The following is a 26,522-nucleotide window of genomic DNA, read 5'->3' on the forward strand; positions in this document are numbered from 1 at the left end:
GTTCTCATATGTACTTCTCTAATTTCTTTAGAGAGGGTTTAATTGTTTTTAATTATATTCATGTATACTAGAAGCCTCAAAAGAAAAGAACATATGGAGTGTTTTTCTTCACATATGGACTCAGCCTCAGACATCATGCTCACAGACTGTTGGCTGAACGTCTGATGCTTGAAGCACATAAAATGGGAAACCGTTCAGATGTATTGAAGTCACAAGTATTTTAAGAAAACGTGTGACACATTCTTGGAAACAAAGCCATGAAGACATCAAACTGGAAATTCATCATGTTAACTACTGTGTGAATGAGGGTTTCTTTGGATAAACACCTAGATTTTTAAAAGTTGGTCATTTCATGGCATAGAAATTACATATTGCTCTGGTATTATAGCCACGATAGTGCTATTTCAATTTTCATACCACTAAGCATGGTGCTGATCAAAATGTACTGTGGTTCATTGGTTCCTTTTCATTTCATAAGCCAATGAAAGCTGCGATGGAATCCAAACCCATCAGTATGAAGGTCTCAGATCACAGAAATCACTGTTTGTATTGTATAATTTTTATCAATGTGAATTTAGAGCAAAACCCTTATCTAATCCTAATTAATCTAATAAACCATTATGTTTTGAACATAATTTGCATTTTGCATATTTGCATTGGCTTTATATGTAACTAAGAAATGCTAATATTTAATTCCGTATTTGGTGTGAGCCCTGCATAAGATGTGGCACGACACAAGGGTGCTTCAGGTGTGTGACCCTTTAGGAGTCTTTAAAATCTCTGCGAGAGAGCAATCATACAGGTGCAGATACATCCTTACCAGCTCTGCTACTCGACTCTCCAATGCATTCATGGTGCTAACTTGGTGCAGATGTGTTGAATGTTATTCTCCTGACTTGACTCCGTTGATAAGGTACAAGCCAATCACATGTCAAATGTGTCAGTTCCAGAATACTCCCACCAATTGTTTAATTAGTACAGACCAATAGTAACTCAAAGGTGTTTAGGAGGCAAAATTAACTCCCCCAAAGGTTTACTCGAAACTAACTTTGTTTTGGCTGGATTTTATTTGAAATTATGCAATTTCAGTTCTTTCAAAGTATACAGGGGTCTTAACTTGTGTTGTGTTTTTTGATTTTTTAATTTCATTTGGACTTAAGGGGTCACCACTGATGACAGCAATACTGTAGCAAACAACACAATCGTCAATTTCCAATGAACAAAAGTCAAATCTTAACTTTTTCCAAGTTTGAGAGTCATTTTATGTGAATATATATCAGACGCAAATCCTGTATAATGCTATTTATAACAACTAATGTCATCCAATGCATCTTCTAATTATTAGGCTAAGGGAAGATGTACATATCGTCCCAGACTGATTTCTGCGACAGGCTAGTCCAGCTGTCAGAGAGGTGTGAGTTGTTGAGGTGCGCTCTTGCTCATTGTTCTAATGAGGGTTGAGGTTCACACTGAATGTCTCTTTCTCTCATGTCCTAATGAAGGTTTGAGCTGGTCTGCTTTAAGTGGATGCGAGTCTGGGTGGCCCGTGTGTGCTGCTAATGAATAGAGCATGAGTAAGAATAAAAGTTGAATGAATCTGGTCTCTATCACAGAGCAGGTCCCAGCTGAGACTGCCTGATGCTACTTCTTCATTTTTTATATCAGACTAATGTGGGCCGCAGAGAGCCTGCCAGCATTACACTGCCATAGAGCTCACTTTAACTCTCCTTTCTCTCTTTCTCTCCTTTCTCTCTTTCTCTCTCTCTCTCTCTCTCTCTCACTCTCGTTCATGAGCCATGGACTTTAACCACTAGCCTCCACATAGTCATCTTTTTTCTCACCTCCTCTACATCTATTAGTATGCCCTACTTTTTTTTCATCCATTATGGTCTGTATTCATGTCTTTCTTTGCTACCTTTTTGTTTTTTTCCTTCATTCTTCCTTCCTGTTTTTCCTTCCTTCCTTCTCACATGTTTCCTATTATTCTTTTCATAATTTATTTTCCCTCATTTTATTTGCATCCTTCCATTCCCCCCTCTGTGATTACTTTCCATTGTGTCTTTTCCTTTTGCCCCCTTTCCTCTTTTGCCCTGTCTTCTATCCTGGTCTCGAATTTTTTGACCTTACTCTAGTGCTTATCATTATCATTCCTTTCTTTCTACACTACATTCATTTCTCCATCTTTTTATACCTCATTGAATGCTTTGAATTGTTAGCATTGCATGCCTCCACTCCTTTTCACTCATTTCCCACTTTCTATTCTTCCTTTGTCTTTCGTCCATTTCTTCCTCTTTTTCCTTTCCGTATTGCTCTCTTACTTTGTTAATTTTTATTTTGAAAAAAGCAAAAATGGTGTAACTGTAGTGCTGTGCGTGAGCACAATTGTCTCACATCAAGAAGGTCGTTGTTTCGAGTCCTGGCTGGGTCAGTTGGATTTCTTTGTAAAGTTTGCATGTTTTCTCAGTGTTGGCGTGGGTTTGCTCTGGGTGCTCCGGTTGCCTCCAGTCCAAAGACATGTATTTTAGAGAGAATTGAATAAACTAAATTGTTCGTAGTGTATGTGTGTGAATGCAAGAGTGTGTGGGTGTTTCCCAGTGTTGGGTTGCAGCTGGAAGGGCATGCGCTGCGTAAAACATATGCTAGATAAGTTGGTGTTCCCCTTCGGATGGGAAACTTTAATGTTATGTGGAAAACCTTCCACTTATGGGTTTTCGTCAGAAACCAATCATCTGAAAGAGTATAAAATCAGGCCAATGAAATGCCAAATGAAATGGCAACGTCAGCATGCACAGCTGGCGTCAATGACAATCAGTCAAGTATATAAGACGCGGCTAGTGCATTGCTCGACATCATTTTCGCTTTCAGAGCCTTTCACTAGCTTCTGAGAGAGTCTTTGAGGGTTCTCCTACCTGAGTTTACAGACAGAGATCGAGAAGCAGCTTCTCCCGGTCCAGAGCGCGTATACGTAGTGGCAGACGGTTGAGCTGGGTTTTCTCCCTTGCCTGGCGTTTTTTGGGTCCGGTCCTCCAAGAGCGGTTTGTATATAGGGAAAAAGATTCCTAAAAGAGCAACACGGTTTTGCAGCGCGTCTTTTTCAAGACGTTGCTCCGACCGTGCGTTTCTGGATGCGGTGGTTTCCTATCCCCGGATGATGGGCACGAGCACTACGTTTCATGTCTGGGGGTCCAGCATGCTAATTCTGGGCTCGCGGGCAGTGCATGCCATCTCTTTGATGTCATGTCTGCTGCGAAGTTAAGATCGCGGTGCGGTTGGCACTCGGGCAGATCTGAGGATTTCAGTGGGAGTAAATCCGCCGCCTTCGGGCTGCAGACCTCTCGCTCCTCCACGCGCTCCATCCAAGCTTCAGGTGAGAGTAGCGCTCCCTATTCGGATAGTCGCTCTCTCACTTGATGACACCAATGATCAGATGTCCATTGCTGCATCGGAGGATGGGCTGTCATTGTCTGATGAGGATGCGAACCCGCTTGCTCCCTCCCTCCCTCCCTACGGGGTGGAGAGCATGGCGTTGGCATCTAAAAAGCAGGCATGATGGCCGTGCTTTCCCGGGCTGCTTCGGCCGTGGGCCTGGTGATGGTTTATCCCCCAGCCCCACGACCGGACCGACTAGATGGGTGTTATGTGGAGGATTCAAGGCCTTCCTTCCTCTTCTTCCCGGACGTGCACAGTAAGCTCACGCAGTTTTGAGGGCACTTTTTTTTCTGCCCGATCTGCGTGCGCTTCCATCCTCACCATCCTTGGAGGGTGGGCTGTCAATGTCTGAGGATTCGAACCCGCTCCTCCCTCCGGGTTGATGAGCGCGGTATCGAATCTAGAAGCAGATTTTGTAGCCGTGCTTCCCCGGACCGACTAGAGGGGTGTAAAAACCTTTCTTCCTGGATGCGCACAGTTGGCTTACGCAGTGTTCTGCGTGCGCCTCCACCCTCACCTTGCATGCTATGGCCACCTACCAGCGCTACCAAGCGCAGGCGCTGGCCCAGCTGCGGCGAGGATGATTCCAACCCAGGACTTGGCATGAGCTCCGCACCCTGGGAAGGACGATGACCACTTTAGTGTCCAGGAACGCCACCTCAGGCTAAATCTGGTCATGTGTGTAATGTTGACAAAGTTTGCTTTCTTAACTCACCCATATCCCAGGCTGACCTGTTCGGCGACACCGTCAGTGAACTCGCCCAGGAGTTCACGCCGGTGATGGAGCAGTAGGAGGCGATGGGTTATAATCAATCGGCGGGATCGTAAGACCACTCCGTCCCACCAAGCCATCCACATCCACTGATTTTCGCAGAGGGTGCTCGTCTGTAGCTTTTGCTCAGCCGCCCCACCTGTGCCTCCGGCCAAGCAGCTGCGCCGAGCATCACACAGGCAATCAGCGCCCTCCGCCCCAGGGTGGTAAACGGACCGCGAAGCATCCCTGAGACGGGCCATCCAGAGAGAAGGGAATTTGCTCTTTCCCCACTGGAGGGTGGGGCTTTTCATTTAACGGCGAAAAAAAAAAAAAAACGCCATCAAATCTTCAAAGAGCTTTTTCCTCTTTCCTCGGATGTGACAGCCTAAACACTGCCAGTTTGGCAGTGCTTTCCAGCTTGCAGGATCAGTGCATTTCGCCAATGGCTTACAGAGTGCAAGAGAACCGTCTCCTTTGTTTCCCTCTCGCAGCCCCTCCTCCGGAGTTTGGGTGCGAGACCAGAGCGAATCTCTCGCCTCTCGCTCTCCCGCGGGACCCCAGCGCTCCCCGGGCGAGCCCACCCACTCCACGCTGCCTCACCGATGGCATGTCAGCAATCGTGCGGGTTCACTTGCGGGGGCTCTGCCTGCCTGGTTAGCGCGGGCCAGCCTGTCGCAATGGCTCATCCGTTCGATCAGACTCGGCTATGAGATACAGAACGCGAAACGGCTTCCCAAGTTCACGGGCGTGTATTTCACCAGGCCCAGTCCTGCGTCCGCCCCTGTCTTGCGAGTGGATGCTATGTACCTTCGCCACAACGATTGTCCCTTAGCTGTTGAGCGTGAAAGTCTCCTCAGCTCAAAAGGATGTCGAGCATTGCACTAGCCGCGTCTTATGTACTTGACTGATTGTCATTGACGCCAGCTGTGCATGCTGACGCTGCAAATTCATTTAGCATTTCATTGGCCCAATTTTATATTCTTTCAGATGATTGGTTTCTGATGAAAACCCATAAGTGGAAGGTTTTCCACATAGCTTTTCCGTTCCCCCCCTTGGGGAACGAGGGTTACTTTAGTAACCGTAGCGTTCTTCCCTGGTTCTTCCTGATAGTCACATGACCTTCACTCATTTTTAATTGAAAAACTATTTCAACATTACAGCATTCATACAATGATTTATTGTTTATTCCCCTATTCAATATACAGTATATATACGCTACGCATAAATACATTATAAATATATGTTGCAAAATACAAATAAAACTATATTTAATAGTCATTTCTTTATAAAGAACTTTATAAAGATTTTCATGGTAATGTTTACTTTCACTGTCTCATTTAGGGAAACACTTAAGATAAAGTTATATCTCAGAATTTTAATAATAAATTTATATAAACGGCGCGCTTTCCACCTCCAGTCGCAATGACTTCTGAGACTTCAAGCAAGTTTTGCACTCAAGTCTGCATTGATGTGTCCTTGATATCAAGAACACATCCAGAAACTTTGATGCATCCTTCGCTCGTGAGTTTTGGAACTGAACTTTGGAAGTTGATAATGACATCACACAAAGAGCAAGATTTATGCAAGCATTTATGCAAGTCATTTTTTTGTTAAATGCTGAAAAAAATCTTACTCTCCTTTTCTCCCTTTCTTTTATCTTCATTAATACAATAGCTTGATTGCTTGCTTGCTTTCTTTCTTTTCTCACAGTGTGTCAAATTATTAAAAAAGAATTGATTTTGATTTTCTTAAGCCTACCAATAATTTTGAAGAGTTTATAAACATATGTAGCCTTACAATGTATTATGTTTGGAAGAAGAAAATAGTTAGTTTTTTTGGGTTGGTGTAGAGTTGATTTAGAGCTTTTGTACTCTACTGTATATGCTTGACCTTTGAAAAGATAGAAAATATCTTTTTTAATTATGTTTTCAATGTTGTTTTAAACAAATAAAGAGATTTGGGACTTTCTCTTTATTTCTCATTAATAACGAAATATGAAAATAAAGGCTGAAGCTTTCCTCCCTTTATGTTTATTTAAGATCTTTCTTTTCTCCTTTCCATATACAGTATATGTTCATATTTTTCTCTACTTCTTTCATCCTTCCATCCCAACTTGCTTCTTTCCTCTCTTCCTTCTTTCACATTCAAGGGATATTTCAGCTCAGTCTGTTTTGGCGAGATGACTTTCTCATCCATCATTAAAGGATTTTGCAAGCTTCTGATCAATACTGAGCCAATATTCTGGACTCTGGTGCTCATTATATTGCAGATTTTAGATGTAAGTACATCAGAGATTGCTGTAACTAAATCAAACTATTATTAGAGCCTTTCTGTTCTCTCTCTCACACACACACACACACACACACACACACACACACACACACACACACACACACACACACACACACACACCTATACATATAATAGACCATTTTAATGTGGCATTGTTACTGGCCCATAAACATGTCCTTCTTGTTGTCAATCTGTTTCACAATTGTAACAAGAGGCAATTTAGTCTTAGCTTAATATTAAAACAGCAGCCATAACAGTTTTTATCAATATGTGGACATTTTAGGATTCTTGAAAGCTTTGGAAGTTAAAAAAGTAATACTGGAAATAGGTTAGAACCATTGTTATTGTTTACATCCCTCAAAATGTTTATATATATATATATATATATATATATATATATATATATATATATATATATATATAATTTTTTTTTCAAGGCTAGTTTTATTTAGTATAGTACATTCAAAAAAGACGCATGCCACGTGACAAATATAATAGGAAATTGATATAATAAAAATAAAAACACATACATACAGAGAAAATAAAAATTCTAAAGTACATATTTGTATAAGTGAGCCTTTTAATGTGACTGCCAGTACTTTCTGTTACAAGGTCATTAAGATAAAAAAAATATATTTAATTAACTACTCATTTTTTTTTACTGTTTCTTTATCTTTTTGTTGTTATTATGCGAGGCAGCCTGTTAAACACTCGCAGTGTTTGAGTTTAGAGCAGCCATCATTAAAAGTCATGCATGAATGACCGACATTACTTTCATTACTTTGAAGAAATCGTTCTCCGTCCTATCCCCAAGTGTTTAAATGTTATTTTATGTGTGTCTGCCAGGACTCAAGTGTGCCTGTGAGTGTGTATGTGCACTAGAGAGATGATGAGTAAATGGATCATTATGTGCTGCCCTCGGGGTCCATAAAATTCCGCTCATGCCTTAAGCACCCCATAAACTGAGGCTGACAGACTGACAGCTTTAGTGGTGTGGCTCCTTCACAAATAAGTTTCTAAACTTGGTACACTGCTATTTTGAGTCAATGTAATGAGATGGGAGAGAGATGAGAGAGCCAGGAGCGAAAAGCCTTGATTACAAAAGAAACATCCGACAGTTTAGTCGTCTTTGCTGGGTCCAACCAGAAAATCTCTGGCCCACAATGAAATGTTTGTTCTGCTCTTGACAGGTCCCTAATGCATGCCTTGTATCGTAGGAAATGCAGTTTATCGTCAGCCGTGCCGATGAACTCAACTATGCTATAGCCAAGTACATTAAACAAAGCGCTCATGTTTTGCTGTTGTAAGCTATTAAGCTCTGCCCTATTAATAACTCTTCACTGCTAATGCTTGGCACAGAAGTGACAAAACACATCGTGATCAGTTCCAAATATCTGTTCCAACATCATAGCACATAATCGGCATAGTGTGTCTGTGCAAATCACTGACCTGCAGCAATGGAGGCCAGGCGAACATAATCAAAACCCCGCTCAACAGGCTCGTAGGGGTAATTCTCCACCAAGCTCAGCCCTGTAAACACACACACACACACACACAAACAAGGATTTGGTGGCTATGGTAACAGAGTATTTTGCGTGCGTATGTGAATTAATGAGACTGTCTCAGGTAAAAGTTCAGTTTGAAGTAATGCTTCTATAATGCTAAACTGGTTAGCGTATTAAAACACAGCGACTAATTAGCATCCATTGAAGTGGTTCCCGGGGACCGTGTGGGTGTGGGTATTAGAACTTGTAATTGCATCATTTTGTGAGCGAGTGCTTTGTATGTGACAAAAGGAAATGATGAATATGGATTGGCTCTCACCGTGCAGTATGGATTGCTTGAGGCTCCAGTAAATACTAAGACAGTTCTTCTCTCTCTTCATACCCCGTTTGCATTGGCATCTGTGTAGGGGACTGGACATGAGGGCTGTAACGGCGTTCTCGCAGTGGTTTCGTGCTCCTGGACCCAGCTTGACGCTTCCTCCGCCTGCAACGCACTGCCGCAGGGTTCTCAAACGCGGGCTGCACGCTTCATCGCTGGAGCATGAATCCCCCGCAGTCAGACAATCCCATCGGCCCCCAGACACCAGCCGCGGCACCCCTGCAATTTTCAGAACAATTTGATCTGTCAGGAACACTATACAATAAGGTCACACTATGGTATTTAATGTTAGCTAATGCACAGCCACTTGTTATTGCAAAATAATCCCTTGCATTACCCAGATGGTTTGAAGCATATTATTACATTTATTACCAAATAGTCTTGGAGAGTAGATGCTGTATATAAAATTAGGAAACATTTGGTAACACTTTTTCTACATGCTGTATTCTAACTTTATAATTAAGTGCCAACCAGCAGTCATTCCAGTATTAGTATACCGTCCGCTTAAAAGAATAGTTCACCCTAAATTTAAAATTCTGGCATCATCACTCACTCTTTACTTGTTCCAAACCAGTTGAGTTTCTTACATCTGCCGAACACAAAAGAAGATACTTTTAGGAAAGCTAAAAATAATTTAACCATTGAATTCTTGAGTGGTTTGTTCCACTATATTTGTCAATGGTTCTTAAAAAAATTATTATTTTGTGTTTCACAGAATAAAGTGCTAAGAAAGTCACTGTGCTGAAATTTGTTGTGTTTTGTATCTCCAAAGAATGTAAAATACAGCTCTATGAATAATTATTTAATGCAAATTATGACCTTTTCAATGATATTATTGACTAAATCAATGCACCAAAATTATTTTTAAAAGACTTTAAAATAATAATAATAAAAACAATAATTAATATTAGAGTGATTCCTGAAGACTCATGTGACTGAAAACTGAAGTAATGAAGCTCAAAATTAATCTTTAAAATTCACTGGAATAAACTATTAAATTAAATTTTGAACATTTATTTTATAGTGCAATAATATTTCTCAATTTTACAATTTGTTCTGTATTTTTGATTAAATAAATGTAGCCTTGGTGAGCAGGAGAGTCTTATTTAAAAACCCCAAACCTTTGACTAGTAGTGTAAGACAGGTAAACATATGTGAAAGTGATTGCAAGAGTAAAATACTTTTAGAAACTTAAAAATGCAAATGCAAACAAACCGGTGCAAATTTTAACTACACATTAAAATGAAAAAATTATGTTTGCTGTTTGTTTATACTACTCATTTAAAATGAGCTGAAACAACACAATTCTTGAGGTTTTATGTTCAACCCATTTAAATTTGTTAAGTTCTTTCACATTTTTTTTATGTTGCTCCAACACAAATCCACAAAACCCCAAAATTGTTTACAATGTATTCGGTGTTCATCTGGTGAGTAAATTATGCTGGTACATTTTTTAATGAACTATTACTTTAACATCGCATTGTGCCAAAAATATACAGCATGTGTTGTTAAAATGATCTGATGCTTAGCAAACAATCAACAGCCAATTGTGATATTCACATTCGGGACAGTCATGAAATTATTATTGACTACATTCAAGTTGTACTGTATATAAAAGATGTACTGTAAAACTAGCACCGGCGTGAAGTACAGACAGTTTCATCTTTACAGTCCAAGCAAAGTTACATCTGGAAAAACTCGCCCTGTATTGTGTATTACAAGAATGCGCAATGTTAAGAGTGGTTATGTAAACCAGTCGCGTGCTGTTTATGTCCAATCAATGACACTGACACAGCAAATATGCAAATAAGAGCCCAGGATTTCAGCTCATGAATAGTCAAGATTAATTAGTATGAGCGGTGTGAAACGTGCAACCAGACAACTCGGGAATCCCATTAGCAGGGTGTAAAAGGACTACTGCAGATAGAAAACTACCGTAGTGCAGATTGAAAACCCTCCAAGGCTCATTTTAAATCCTAATCCTAAAGAAAAAACCATAAGCTTCACATGTTAAAAAATTAACAGTAGTTTTGGAACATTTTCATGTGAAACAAATACAGACGTGTGGAAATGTGAATGTGATTACATTGCTTTTTGTTTGATAATGTCTCAAAACCACCAAGGCTTACAAAATATGTATTTTCAAATATTTTATACATAAGTTAAAGTCAGAATTATTAGCCCCCCTTTTATTTGATTTTATGTTTTTAATATTTCCCAAATGATAATTAACAGAGCAAGGAAATTTTTTATAGTGTGTCTGATAATATTTTCTCTTCTGGAGAAAGTCTTATTTGTTGTATTTCGGCTAGATTAAAAGCAGTTTTTTTTCATTTTAAGGACAAAAATATTAGCCCCTTTAAGCTATATTTTTTCTCGATAGTCTACAGAACAAACCATCGTTATAGAATAACTTGCCTAATTACCCTCACCTGCATAGTTAACCTAATTAACCTAGTTCAGCCTTTAAATGTCACTTTAAGTTGTATAGAAGTGTCTTGAAAAATATCTAGTAAAATATTATTTACTGTCATCATGGCAAAGATAAAATAAATCAGTTATTAGAAATGAGTTAATAAAACTATTATGTTTATGTGTTAAAAAAAATATTCTCTCTGTTAAACAGAAAATGGGGAAAAAATAGGGCTAATAATCTGACTTCAACTGTATGTAATCACAAAAAAATTCATAAATGTTACACTTGTGTGTTTTTCTTTAAGGGTGCAGAAACCGACTCCCAGGTTATCTCAACCTGAGTTAGTGTAGCATTGTCTGAAGAGCAGAGCCTGAGGTTGGTTTGACAGTTGTCTGAATTCCATTAATGTGATGTGTTGCTTTATTTAAGGAGCAATGTCTGTGCACTTCAGCAGACTGATGGTCTCTTTAATTGTTTTAGTATATGCAGATGTACTTTTAATTAGCATTTAACAGCAGTAAAATATAAAGGAACTGAGTTTTTAAGCGACAGAAACTTTTCTTAATTAAGTCTCTATTGTACAATTAAGTGTTTGCTTTACAGGTCCATTCAGGAAAAAACCTGATAGCAGTTCACAATATATAACACTAGAGCCTTTAAGTAGCTTGCAATGCATGATGTGTTCATCTAATCACCTACACTTATAGGCATAATGATTAATTAAAATTAAACTGCAAACACAATCTCGGCTGTAAAGAAAAGAGTACTGAAAAATCACACAAGTAAAACTACCATTAGTTAATCAAAAATGCAGTGCGAGTTAAAGTATCTGTTGTACATATTACACAAAGTATGAGTAAAAAGTAGCCCTTTTAAAAGTACTCAAGAGTAGTGAGTATTACGCTGTGAAGGCTGATGCGTTTAAATGTAATTTGTCCATTTGTGTGAAAGCAACATTCAGTACTGCAGTTAGTTATTGTTTAAGGCCATTTCGGTCATCACACAGTAAACATTCATCAACTTTTCATCAGTGATATGCAGTCTAAATAGTCTCTGGGTCATTGCTGTAAAGTATCTTCATTGACAATTTAATGCTTAAAAACAGTTTACTGCAAATCTTAAAGTGGTTCAGTATGATGCGATTTAATATCAATGTGCGATTGGGTTGGACTAGAATTGCAAGACTGAATTTTCTAATCCCTATAGACAAGAAAAAATAAAGTAGTGACTGCAGGTTGAAGGAGTGGAGTAAAAGTACCGACTGAAGGAATGGAGTGGAGTGAAGTCGAGTAAATGACTTACTTAGTAAATTACAGTTCCTAAGAAAAACTACTTAATTACAGTAATTTGAGTATTTGTAATTTGTTACTTTACACCATAAGATCTTGGTCACATCTTGGTCCACCGCTGTGTGATTAGTAATGTCCTCCAAAGGCCAGAGGGCACTCTTAGATGGAAACTACAAATATCCATGAAGAAGAAAACCATGATATTCCTTCATTGTTACATTACAAAAAGAAGATTTAACAGCTTTCATTGGTTTAGGGCTGCAACTAACCATTATTTTAATAATCTATTAATCTGTCGATTATTTCTTCTATTGATCGATTTATCGGATAAAAAAACCCAAGAAAATCATTCATTTCCAACCCTTTATTGAAAAAAGCTCACCCATGACCTGTTATAATAATAATAAAATAAAATTAACTAAGTAGTTTTGTCCTGTTTTCAATCCAAATATCTAAAAATATCTTAAATCAAGATGAAAAAAACCAGCAAAAAAACAAGCAAAATTATTTGCCAGTGCGGTAAGAAAAACAATCTTAATAAGATATAATCTCTCTAAAAGAAAGAAAGAAAGAAAGAAAAAAGGAAGAAAGTGCAGCTATACATGACAACAACAGATGGAACAATGAATGACCAAAAAAGACGAGTGAATAAAAACTTTAGTCTTGCAAAGTGCAAAGTAACTCTACCACCGCCACTTTACCTTCTGTTATTAACCTTTTTGCTAGTGGGTTTAAAATATTCTGGAACCAGGAGTGATTTTTTGGGCGACCATTCACCCTGAACGTTTCCGTGGCGATGCGCCATGTTTGTCACGTGACACACCGCAGCCACAATAGCCCTGTATGACAGATGTATCTCGTTAATTTAGTTTTTTTCCCCCGTTTTATTGCAACATTCACATGTTTGCTTATGTCATCAGCGACTGGATATTAAAATTCACATAAACTTGTAAGTGATCGTGATCTATAACGTGAGATGGGCGTCGCCATGTTTACTTGCGGCCGCACGCTTGCCTCAATAAAAGTAGGACACGCAGGATTCAGCAGGTAAATTTATAAGCTACTCCCCAAAAACATGCCAGTAAGTAGCTGGTGAACTTAGAGAAGAATAGATTCAACTTTATTGTTACTTTCACTATGTGTATCTGATATGAATAAAACACATCGGCAAAGTATATTTGAATGGATTGTTAGACCTCCTTGTGCATTAGGTGGCTAAAATGCTGCATAATTGTGATAATATTACATGTCTTTCTCTGGCTGGTCGCCAGCCAACCTACCAAAGCTTAGTTTGATTTTTTTTCAGTCTCTACTCTGAAGGTAAATGTTTACGTTAACTTGTCATGCTTGTCACTCTGGATAACGAGTAAAACACCAGCACCAGGAACTTTACGGTCCTCCCTTCAAAATAGAACAAAAGTAGGATTCTGTAGTGATTTACCCTAAACTCCCTTCCTCCTCATCCCTGTCTTTGAGATGCTGAACTCTGTATCAGTGATATTACATACACATTGAATACGTTTCTCCAGTTTTAGTTTACAGAGCAGTTTTACTATGAGGACACCAAACATGTTTGAGAGAAACCAAACAGAGCACATACAGTTTCCTAAAAGAGATAAAGAGGTACCGTGATTTATATACACAGATGAGCACCATACAGTCATTATTATATATAGTGTTGCTATTGGTGACGGTCATTAGGGAGTAACAGATCACAAATTTTACGGCTAACCAATCAGGATCAAGCAATTTTGTTTTAGAGTCATATAAGTTTTGTTAACACCGGTTAATAAAAACACTATTAGTTCATTATCTCAGGTGCATTAACAGGATAGTAGACCTGAAAATTATAAAAAAATAATTTATTTTTGCTCGTGGATTTAAACCTCCATGAGTTGATTTTTTATTTTTTTTTCTGTTGAACACAAACAAAGATATTTTGAAAATGCTGGTTGCTGGAACTCTTAAGCTGTGTCTCATTTCAGAAGCTGCATCCTCCGAAGGTTGCATTAGAAGGGTGCTGCATCATCGCAGCGCGAGGAAGGCTGTCTCATTTCAAAAAAATTTAAAGGCTCCTTCAAATGCAGCCTCAAAATGCGTTCTTCATTTCTCAAGTAACCCCATGATTCATTGTGCACTGATAACAGCAGAGCGTTTATAAAAGAATACTCTAGATTAAATGTATGAATTAGGTTTTATTTTACTTGAACATCTAAACACATGTTAAAAACAATCACAAATGACCACATTTTTATGTGTACATTTATGGATCAAAGGAAATATATTTCTAGTTTTTGTAAACCTTCCTTCACCTTCAGATAATTTAAAATAAATTTTAAAATTACTTTGAAAAAAAAAAGCAATTACAAGTTTTATTACCACTTAACAGCAGCTGTTATGGTTGTTAGGTGACGAGATCTGTCCTCTGTAGTCCAGATCGTCTCATTTCAAATGCTCATTTCATCCTGTGTGAACTTCTAAGGACTCACCTTTGAAGTCTGCATCCTTCAGAGGACGCAGCCTCAAATGAGACAGTTAATGACTCCTATAGTAGGGAAAAACAAAATGGAAGTCAATGGGTGCCAGCAATCAGCGATTTTCGAAATATGTTCGTGGAAATATGTCATTGAAGTAATAGAATATGTAGCAGAAGAAAGAAACTGAGATATGTTTGGAACAAATGAATGATGAGTAAATTATGACAGAATTAGTTTTATTAACATGAACCATTGATTTTAATAGTGTATTAAATTTTAAATTAGAATAACAACAATAAAAGCTTTAGGAATGTTTTACATTGTTACCTACTTTAATGTAGCTAAATGTAGTTTTAACAAAATTAAACATAAGTCTTCTTTACAAAGCCGATTTACAATAATCCTAAAGTGGGTCTGTGTCTGCTTGGAATTCAGTGTAAAGACTGAATGCACATTAAACGGTAGGGCTGCACAATATATAAATGTGCGCATATGTAATAGTCAATAGTAAGATTTGTTAAAAATTTTGTAAAAATTAGTTTTGTCTCATTATTGTGAACCCAATCCTGTGTCTCATCTCATGGAGTAAGCGTCATACTTGTTGATATTTATTAAAATAAAAAAGTGCCATTAACATTTAAAAATCATAGTAAAAGATTAAAAAATAAATAAATTATTTTTTTATTCATATTACTTGATACTGTTATATTATTTAAATAATAGTAACATAATTAGAAAGCTGTAAATATGAAACAGCATTAGGATTTATGCAGGGAGGTAACTAAATGACTAATCTACGAAAATCCGTCCACTTTTCCCTGCCTTTTCACAATTTCACCACTTGTTTTCAGCAGGTCAGCGAGTAGCAAAGTGTGGAGGATTAATGACAAACAACCCAAGCACCTGAGCTCTTTATCAAAGGACAATTTTGTCCTGACAAAAATCACCAGATCACAAACTGCAAAGCAAAAGTGCATCCTTTTAGATTGCAAAACCATGAAAAGAGACCCTATATAATGTCACTGAACAACTCTGAAAGTCCAACTTCTCATCAAGCAATGCTCTTTATCTCAAAGTCAGTAGCTGCATCTCATATCAGTTTAGCAAAAAATACCCATGTGAATAACTTCAGCATTACCTCTAGATCTTTGTTTAGCTTCTTCAGTGTTTGATAAATGCAGTAAATATCTTATATAACGAGATCTTAAATACCACAACCTCTGCACTGTTGAAAGGAGCCGAATGCAATAATGGTCTTATTGAGAGTCTCACCCACCATCTGCACCCTGACCATCTAAATCATACAGCACTCTAAAAACCGGCAAGAATATTGGAAAATTTGGGGTTTTTCCTCTCCAGTCCGTGATTGAAGCTGCCCCTGTGGCCTGCGTATGCTGCTGATACAGCTTTGAGTCTGTGCCTCTGTAACTATCTGGTTTGGTTGAGCTATCAAATCGGACTGAAAGACATAGCAATGGACTGTCAGCAACTGCTGAGAAGATTATTGGTGCTCGACTGGCCACCCTCCAGACCTGTACATCTCCAGAGTGAGAAAACACTTCAAACACAGAGCCCTACTGCAGCTGCTGGTACTGCTAGAAAGCACTGAGTACCAAAACATGCAGACAGAGTTTTTTTTCTCTTCCCCTTAGGAAATCTACCTCATGAACAATTAAAATGTCTCAGCGCAAGATTTCTATAGGGGACAGATTTGCGCTCACTAGTGTTAAAGAGGCAGTTTACCCAAATATTAAAACTCCAACTTTATTTACTTGTTTATTTTCTTGTTTTAAACCTGTTTGGAGTTTCTTTCTTATGTTGAACATAAAACAAGTTATTTTGTAAAATGTTGGAAATCTTAAATTATTGATTTCTATAGTATGTGTTTGCACTTCTATGGAAGTCAATGGTTACAGGTTTTCAGCTTTCTTCAAAATGTCTTCTTTTTTGTTAGACAGAAAAAAGAAACTCAAAAGTTTTTAACCATTTAAAGGGGAGTAAATGCTGATTACATTTTCATTCTTGCGTCAACAGTCCATTTAAATGAATTAGAATAGTATGCCTTTTACTGTCATTGTACAATAAACATTATATATTGCAATATACAATAAACATTATATATTGCACATGTGTGATGATATTAAGTGCAATTATGGAAAACATTATAATTTTAAATATATTTTTTTAATAAAACACTAACATATCATACTTCACTGACTGCACACTGTAAAAAAATGTATGGCATTAAAAAAAAACTATAGTGAAAAGCTTTAATCTGGTTAACAGTAAGTTTTCTAATATATACACCAATTGTATTAGCCATGACTTTCCCAGCATTGCCTGCAGGACACTTCACTTTTTATGCTTTTTGTTAACATTATACTCAGACTCAACTTTATTATACCGTTTAGGTAAAATAAAATTGCAGCAAGGTGCCATAACACAGGTGACAGTATATTACCACAAAACAAACAATACATAATTTTTTTGGATGCATCTCCACTTCCCACTGGACTCATCTTATGACTTAATGGCCACCATTATAAAAGGATCACAATTTCTCATTCTGTTTCTCCTGCAAATAGGAACTCTAAAACAACGTCCTGATGGCAACGGCTAAAACACTAAATACAATGGGTGATCTTGATCTTAAAACCGATGATCTTGCCTGTCACCTTCACAATGTTACTCAACCTGATCTTATTTGACAAACTCAGATTACTGTAGTAAGCTACAATGCAGAAAGATCAAAAGGATTCAATACATTTTTTTTTTAAAACAGTGTCATCGTATAGGTACAAACCCGAAACAATCTAAGGCCCAATCCCAATTCTACCCCTTAGCCCTTCCCTTTATCTCTACCCCTCGTTTTGCGCATACACGTGAAGGGGTAGGGATGTCCCAATTCTCTTAAGCTTGAAGGCGTAGGGCTAAGGGCAAGAATTAGATACCCCTTCAAATGAAGATTTTTCAGGACCACACTCGAAACCAAGGGGTAAGAAAATTTCCCAGAGTACACCAGCCACAACGGCTGCATAAGCTGCACCCAGAAGTAAGGAGATCCCCAAATTAGTATTTATTTTGTCATTATTATGAATTTTACAACAAACAAGCAGATATTTGAATACATTCATAATGGCATTCATGTTTTACCGACATACTTTAAAAAAATGCTAAAATTAAAAAACGCTAATTATCACTATAATCCCTAATAATAACTCCGATATAGCAATCCCACAACATACTTTTTCACACCTGGCACTCGAATACCCTGTCAGAAACATGATATCAATGCCTTCAGTGATTTCCTGAAGATAAATTCCAAAAAATAACACAACAGGAATAATTACACCAGTCGCCATTGTCAATCTTTTTTGAAGCAAGAGATTGCAATGACATATGATGATGTGTGCAGGTGCTGAAGTGCTGTACCATTTCTTACGAGTAAATTTCGAAGCCCTTCCCCCTCACAATCTGTTTTAAGGGCTAAGAGGAAGGGGTACGAAACAGAATTGGGATTGGGCCCTAGTTTCCAAAAAAAAAAAACTGTTTTTGTTGAACTTTTTGTAGACAGCCTGGGTGTTAGGTTAAAATGTCAACATACTGTCGATAATGACCCTTAGTTATTATTATTAGATTTAGATATTACTCTGGTTCTTTTTAGTGTTTAGTTTTATGTTACATCTAACATTGATAAATAACTTATTTAAGTTTATTTAATTACTATAACTTTATGTTTGAAACGACGATGGTGTTTAGTAGTTTCATGAATGACACTGAGAATATATCAGCATGTTTCACTTTTTCATCACCTCTTTTATTTGATTTGACATAAATTTTACATATAAAAAAATATTTTATTAAGTTATATTTAAGTTTTATGTTTGGATACCATCAGGTTATATCAGTTTTAAGGGGAAAAGTGTAGCACACTTTTTGAATGAAATTTTGTTGATTAACATAAATGTATGTCTATTGACAAACCATGAAAAGTTTAATCATCTTTCACATTTGAAAGCAAAACTTGAATTCATTTGTAAGAAACCTTTTAGAATATTTGTGTTACTTTGATAATGTATGTTTTATTACTTAATGTAAATAATTAGTTTTACATCTAGTTACAAACTAGTTTTACAAAGTTTTACATCTTATAATATTTCTATAATTAATTTTAACTTATAATAATAATAAAAATTAAAAACATTTATAATTTAAGAAATTAAATTTGCTTGCATACATCTGTAGTCCATCAATGTTTTACTTAAAAACATTACACAATTTTAAAATGCAAAACAAAATTCAGATTCTGAATTCGTTATAAAAGATAAATTTGTTCAGTGTACCCTTAAGTAGCTTTTTATTTGGTATATATTATCTGCCAGTGTATATGACTCACAATTTCTGAGCGCAGTCTCTCTCAAAAGGACATTTGTTAGCCTTTTTCCCTTTTGTAATATTGTGTATTTTCACGTAAACCCCATACACCTTCCTTTTCATTCTAGTTCACGTTTATATCACCAAGAGCCCAGATGAGACGAAAAGAGACGTGACATGATGAAAGAAGATGTGACAGACGAGAGAAAATTACAGAAGAGAAGAGCTGAAATGAGAGCAGAGAAGAGCCATGATGAGTCTATCTGTGCGGGATGCACCTCGTTCATCATCCAAGATAAAATCCCAAATGAAGCGAGTGTGTCTCCACAATAACTAATCCCATTGTGCCTAAAAGGAGCCTAATCCAGTGTGGAAGATGAACCTGTTCAATGGATTAGGCCATAATCTGATTATTTCCCGGCGAAATAACATACGCCAATGGTTGAAGACTGACAAGCAGCCATTCGGAGAAGCTTGCCGCAGTACAGCTGCTACATCAAAAGCAGCGGCGCCCAAAGCAATTATGGAAAATCATCTAGTTTGTCACTCACATCGCTTCCAATACTTTACACCTCCCATCAGAGTGCTAAAATTAAACACCCACGCATACTTCAGCACAAGAACACCTACATGGACACACACGGGTAAAAGACGAGACACACGTGCTGGTGCAAAGGCATTAACGTCTGGTAATTAAGTTGATTAAGTGCAACAATAAAAGGCCTACATGTATGGGTGCGTGTGTGAGGAAGTCTGAGGTTGAGAAGACTTTTAGAGCTCTCAGATCGTGCACCCTTGGGTAAGAAACACACCGCTCTCCCTTGCACACTTCCCCACAATTAGACCTGTATAGAGACCTTGTCGACATTGAGATGTGCTAATGGTACATACAGTACAAGCGTGCGAAAGGGAGAGAGAGAGAGAGAGAGAGAGAGAGAGAGAGAAAAGAAAAGAAAAGAAAGAGCGCTGTCCCCCAGAGAGATACAGATCTACAATCCTCAGAGATGCCATCGCAGCGAGCCTCGGTGTCACTCAGCATTTAGTAGGCAGCGCACAGCTCTAATCCTAATACACTGATAGTGTGCTTACCTCTGCCTCTCCTGTCCCATTATCTGTCACCCTTTATGTCCTCAACGTCCATAGGCAATCCTAGACCCCTGTTTAGGAGAGCCGCACTGCGTTTATACGGAAGCCTTTAGAAATCTGTCTTTATGTGATATCTCTTCTTCTTCTTCCAAGCTGCACTTGCAGGATGGTTTTTTAGGGTTTAGTTGCTTTAAATCCTACAAGATATTTCAAAGTTCATTATATTTTGCTGTAGTCTGTGGCAGACTGTAGAGTTTCTGTGACTAAATGAGTCCTGATTAGTGATGTGTATATACATTAACTGGTGTTGGCAAAGCAACTGTTTTAAGCGTCTCGCTTTATTTTTTAGAAATTTCTAAATTTGTCCACTTCATTGCTATTGTTATTGCTCTTTTCCTTTTTGGCGATAATGACTACAGAGCCTTGCATTTAAACACATGCTGATTTGCAAAACAAAGTGCAGAGCTAATATTCAATTTAACAAATGCATATGCTGAGAACTATTTATCAAATGAATTCTCTCACAGAAGATTACTGAAACTCTTTAAAATTAAATGTACACAATGTTTTGAAAGTTGAAAAAAAGTTGGACAATTTCTATGGTAGTTGCTTACCTGTTCAGACAAAGCTTTGTATAAGAACAGTATATTTTTGTATATTTTTTTTATAAGAACAGACCTAAAGATTATTAGGTTAAGACTCCATTTTTAACGAAACATGGTGGAGGAGACTTTCAAGATAAGGTAGAATTCTTTGATTGGATCCCAAATAAGGTAAGGGGTTAGAATGTTTTCCAACCTGTGTTTTGGTTAAAAAAAATAAATAAATAAAAATAGGTAGATAGTGCTGTCGCCTCACAGCAAAAAGGTTGCTGGTTTGAGCCTCGGCTTGGATTGACTAAATTGTCTGCCTAGTGTATGAGTGTGAACGAGTGTGTATGGATGTTACCCAAAGATGGGTTGCAGCTGGAAGGGCATCTGTTGTGTAAAACATATGCTGGATAAGTTGGCGGTTCATTTCGCTGTGGCGACCCCAGATTAATAAAGGGACTAAGCCGAAAAGAAATAAATGACTAAAAATTAATAATAAAATAAATAAATAAATAAATACAATAAAAAAATTAAATACATATAAATAAAAATAGACAACGTAGTGGCGCAGTAGGTATGCAAACCCAATCTCTCACAAGGGATAAAGCAACTCTCACAAGAAACAATTGATTTAGGATCCATTGTCAAAAAAACCCTCACAAGGTCGGAATTTACTGGTGTTGCTGTATTTGTGGGGACATCTAGTAAAGTAAGTAATACAAAAGTACACACACTAACAGTTCATGTGCTCCTTTAAAAATCATTATAAAATATGTGAAGAAACTATTGTAATTATTGTAAATTAAAAACGTCATCTGCACCACAATCTTTTATAAAGAATAATATAAGAAATTGTGCCCTGTCCCAAACTCATAAAAGTATGTAGGCTATTCTTATTATTTTGTTTTATTTTACATTTGTTAATGGGAACAATACTACATACTACATATTTTTCCATAAGATAAATATTTTTATCTTTATCTTATTTTTCCAAGATAAGATTAAATAAGTATACTTTCATTAGTGTGGATAGAAATTTTTTATCTGTAATTACCAATAATCTATAATGTCATATGCATCAGTCAAGCAAGTGTAGTCTGTTAAAAGATATACCTATGAACTAACATTTCAGATTGAGACTGAAGTCCTGGAATGGTGGCTGTCTCTACACCTTCCATTCCCTCTTCTCGATTAGTAATGGTGGTTTTAAGCTAAACAAGGTGAATTTGGCCCTGCTGGTTATTGATTGACTTAAGGAATCAAATGAAATGTAGAAGAGCTCATAATGATGGAGCAAGTGGAGCAGAAGAATGCTGATGACTCTCCGCTGGGCTCCTAAAGAAACTGCTGTCAGATCAGATCTGGTAGCAGGTCTCAGATGGATCAATCACGAGTCTGGCCCTTAAATCCCACTGACTCTCTATTGCATACACTTGCCTGTGTAAATCCGCGTACGTGCGCGGCAGGGGTCTCTACAGTCCGGTTTGATTTCTCTCATTGTGACTGAGTTGCGTCAGTCACGCACAAGCTGTGTTTCTGTCACCCCAGTCTTGAATAAATAAGAAGACGACCCTCCTCTAATATTCTGTTATGAATGAAACGCCATTTCTCCACCTGTGGAGCTTAGAAATACTTTCAGTACAGGTTTTCTGTGTTATAATGAATAAATTATTGTGTGATTATGAGTAATTTAGCCCCATCTGTGGACCAACAAGTATGCATGCAAGTCGATCTTACAAAACTTTCAAGTTGTGTTTAATCAATTGTGATTAACAGGCATAATGGGGCAATTAACCTCATAAAGCCTCCTGTTTTTTATTAGATATGCAATTTTAAAGCCTCTGAATTATGAATATTATTAAATTCAAACTGCTAAGTGCCTTCATGTGTAATTATGCAATGTAATCTTTACAAAAAAAAAAAAAAAAAAAAAAGAAAATACTTGACAGGGTTAATGATATTTCAAGACCAACAGTTATAGAATAGGACTGATGCAAATTGTCATCATTATGTTTAAATTTTGAGCATCACACTTTTGTTGTATTGCACTGCATTATATAGCAATATATGAACTAAATTGTGTTTTTTGGTCATAATTTAAACCATATAAATAAAATATCCCTCCTTGAATTTACATTCCATGTTGCCATTTACTGTACCTGTTGAATCATAAAAGCCAGATTAGTTAAAATGACACAAAATGAAAACAAACAAAAAAAATTTACAATTATTTTTCCAGTTTTTACAATTATTTTCCTGCTGTAACTGCCACACCAAGAAAAAAAAAAAAAATGGATTGCATTTCTTAACTCCTAATGCTGCTAGTAAACACATTTTTTTTCAACACATGCTATAATTTCTAAAACCTACCTAATGGTTAATATTAATACACATATACTATGAAAATATGAAAATATGAAGTGTAAGTGAAAAAAATAAATAAAAAATTTTATATATATATATATATATATATATATATATATATATATATATATATATATATATATATATATATATATATATATATATAAATAATAAAAATATTCCAATACATTTGGAATTTTAAGTAAAGTTTAAGTAATTTAGGATCACATGCTTATGATTGCCTGTAGCTGGTCCCGCGTTATTCATTTTATGATTTACCAATCAGAAGTTTCCTAAGCCACTATAAATACCCTATGTTCCATAAAACTGCCATCTTTGTTTTGAAGAATTCCCCCCTTCTACCCCTACTCCTCCTCCTTTCCTAGATGGTACGGTGGCCCAGTGGTTAGCACTGGTGCTTCATATCAAGAGCACCACTTGTTCTTGTCCTTACCAAACTAGCCGACAATTCTGTGTGAAGTTTACACGTTTTCCCTGTACTCACGTGGGTATCCCCAGTTTCCCTGGTTTCCTTCCATCGTCCAAAAACATGTAACTTAAGTTAATTGGTTAATCTAAATCGGCACCATAGACTTACTCCTAGTAAGTAGTTATCTGTTAATAGCAATCACTATCTGTTGATTAGCTACTACAGCAGGGGAATTCTCGAGATCTACCTGAGCTCAAACTCTCCTCTCGCCTGGCAGACAGGAGGGAGCCTCGGGTTCAAGGATCTCACAAGTTCAGGGCTTTCTCCCAGGACAGCATGGCAAAAAAGCTTTATATAAAATCATTAGCTAAGTGTGAATTCTTGAAATCACCTTTATTTTCTGAAGTAAGCCATAAATTATTTTACTTTTTTTTTTTTTTTTACATGTTTTCTTGTTTTTTTCCCCATCACCAAATCAAGTGTAGCATTATGTTGGCAGGATTTTTTTTTTTAAATCAACAATGTTGTGTAGTGTGAACCATTAATTAAAGCAATCATTCTTTAAATGACTTCAACTGTCAGCTAAGGAAGAGCAGGCAGCTAAAACGGATGCATTTTTTTGTCAGCACATTTCTAGACTATTTTAATAACTAATTTATTTTGTCTTTGTCATGATGACAATACACAATATTGTAATAGTTATATTACAAAATAGTAGTATTCAGCTTATTGCAATTTAAAGGCTTAACTAGGTTAATTAGCTGGCCAAGTTAAGTTAATTAGGAAAGTCTACTACTACTACTACTACTACTACTACTACTACTACTACTACTACTACTACTATTATTATTATTATTATTATTATTATTATTGCCCATTTTAAAAATGAATTTATGTGTTATTCCAGCCCAGCAAAAAAAATAATAATAAAATAACTTTTCAAAATAGAAAAATATTAGGAAACAATATTAAAAATCTTTTTCATTATTATTATTAAATTATTATTTATTTACAATTTCAATAAACTTATACAAATTGTAAAATAATAATAATAATAATAATAATAATAATAATAATAATAATAATAATAATAATAATAATAATAATAATAATAATAATAGTAATAATAATAATAATAATAATAATATTAAATACAACATACAATTATTTTACATGCTATTAGATGATTTTTTTTTTTTTTAATTTTGCTGACTTTACAAATGGGAGAGCACAGACATAAGTACTGGTTCAATCAATATCTTCAGAATGCACAAAAAGATGATTTATCAAGACCAAGAGACCACACACCTGCCAACCAAAGTGACTATTTTAGTCAAAATATTCCAGATACAAGAAAAGAAAAACAGGAAAAAACACTGTTTTGTATATACTGTTGTTGTGGGATCAAGAGTCATAAAAACATGTCACTCTATCTTGTAAGCCAGTGCTAACAGTTTCTGAAGTTTAAATATGGATATTTTTCTTTTAAAAAAATAACAATGCACTTCTTCAGAAAACAGTGACCAGATGTTCTTGCAGTTTTCCAGAGAACAGTACCAACTTTTGTTATCTTGTCCCCACCTGGAGCTGTTTAAATTAAGAATAAAAAATAGGTTTATAGAAAATCATATGTGGGATTTCAATAGAATAAAGTAAACAATAAAGTAAAATAAATGAAAAGTCTAACAGCTGCTACACAGAATCTGTTCACCATTCTTCAGGAATAATTCAGAGGAACACTGAAAATGTATGAATTACTTTTATGATGGAAAGATGGATGTGTTTTTTAGAGGTTCATAAACATTAGCTGCCATTACAAAGCAAGAGTCAAGATAATAATCAAAATAACTGATTGTGTTCACCCTACACAATACATCAACATATCTTGAGAGCAAATAATGGAATCATTTTCAGATGAGCTACTTCTTAAACACCCAACAGTATTCTGTTTTGGCAAGAAGGGACATGCATAGAATTGTCAAGTATGTTGTTTTAGTTAGCTCAATACAATAATTACCCAAGCCAGAGTTAAGAAAGATGCCAGGTAAGCAGTCTGACAGCACAAAGACTCTATATTATTGAACTTCTGAAGAAAGACCCTGAAAGATCGATGTAGTAATGAGGAGCAAGATGAGAGCAACATTGCCAAACAGGCCAGTTTCGACAGTGGCACAACAGGACCACTACGCCAAGACCACCACGACAGCTCAGTCTCCAACAGTGACTTTACTCTTGATTAAAAACTACAGTTACGGCTATTGAGTCATCGAAGAGGTAGGAGGACAATGTCTATCGATGCAAGAAAGTTACTGAAGCAGCGTTGCAGATAATGCCGATATTGAGAGATTGGGTTTAAAAGGACGGAAGCTCGGTTTCCTAACAGGAGAGCTCATTATCGAGCCTCCGTTAGGGTCAGTGGTTGAGGTGGAGAGTGTCGCTCATTAACGAATGATTTACTCCGCAGTCGTTTGAAGAATAGGCAGATAGTATCAAGAGAGTGGCTTATGTACTTTCTTCATTATAAGGGTGTGCTGTTTCTCCTGTAAACCTCAGACTGCTGACAGCTGAAAGGCAGCGGAGAGAATCTTTCATGCAGTGAGGCCAAGAATCTCTTAATCCATCCATGACTGCTGATCAGATGTTCAGGACAACCTGACACAGTTGACAGGGAGGAGCGCTGACTGATGGATACACAGTGTTGTTCTTATGAGAGAGCAATTGTTCAAGGGGAACCTTCACAAAACATGTATTCTGTGAAACCGGCATATGACGCGAACTGACATGGAGGAATATTAGAACACAAAAACCTTTGCATGCATATCTGGCAATGACAGGTAGAAATGTTCAACAAATGAGGCACATTCTTAAAAATGCAGTATTTATAGAAATTAATTTTGCATGGTGGTTGACTTTGGCTTGGCTGACAAAAATCTATTTTCCGAACTGCTTGACATGCACTGTGTGTAGGGTCAGGGGTCTGTTGGAGAAAATAAGTTTTGATTTGTTTGGTTTTACTTTGTTAACATAGCAAAACCTTCTTTCAGTTATTGCAATACTCAAACATGAACAGTTATGAAAGTCAAATGCAAAGCAACCAAGTAGTTCAGGGGTCCTTTTTTCGTAAGTTGATTACTCAA

The 26,522-nt window shown here is 36.7% G+C and overlaps 1 protein-coding gene across 3 annotated transcripts in view; it reads right to left on the reverse strand.

Moving 5' to 3' along the window:
- gfra4a (GDNF family receptor alpha 4a) overlaps positions 1–26,522 on the reverse strand; it is a 292,438-nt gene that overhangs the window by 52,272 nt on the left and 213,644 nt on the right. For all 3 annotated transcript variants that reach the window (XM_073919162.1, XM_073919161.1, NM_001123058.1), the window contains 2 exon segments: positions 8,300–8,578; positions 7,925–8,005 (listed from right to left, as the gene is read on the reverse strand). In XM_073919162.1, the coding sequence (XP_073775263.1) occupies positions 7,925–8,005; positions 8,300–8,399 (181 nt within the window). In that variant the 5' untranslated portion in view covers positions 8,400–8,578.

This window comes from Danio rerio, chromosome 13, assembly GCF_049306965.1.
Source record: "Danio rerio strain Tuebingen ecotype United States chromosome 13, GRCz12tu, whole genome shotgun sequence".
NCBI classification, from domain to species: domain Eukaryota; kingdom Metazoa; phylum Chordata; class Actinopteri; order Cypriniformes; family Danionidae; genus Danio; species Danio rerio.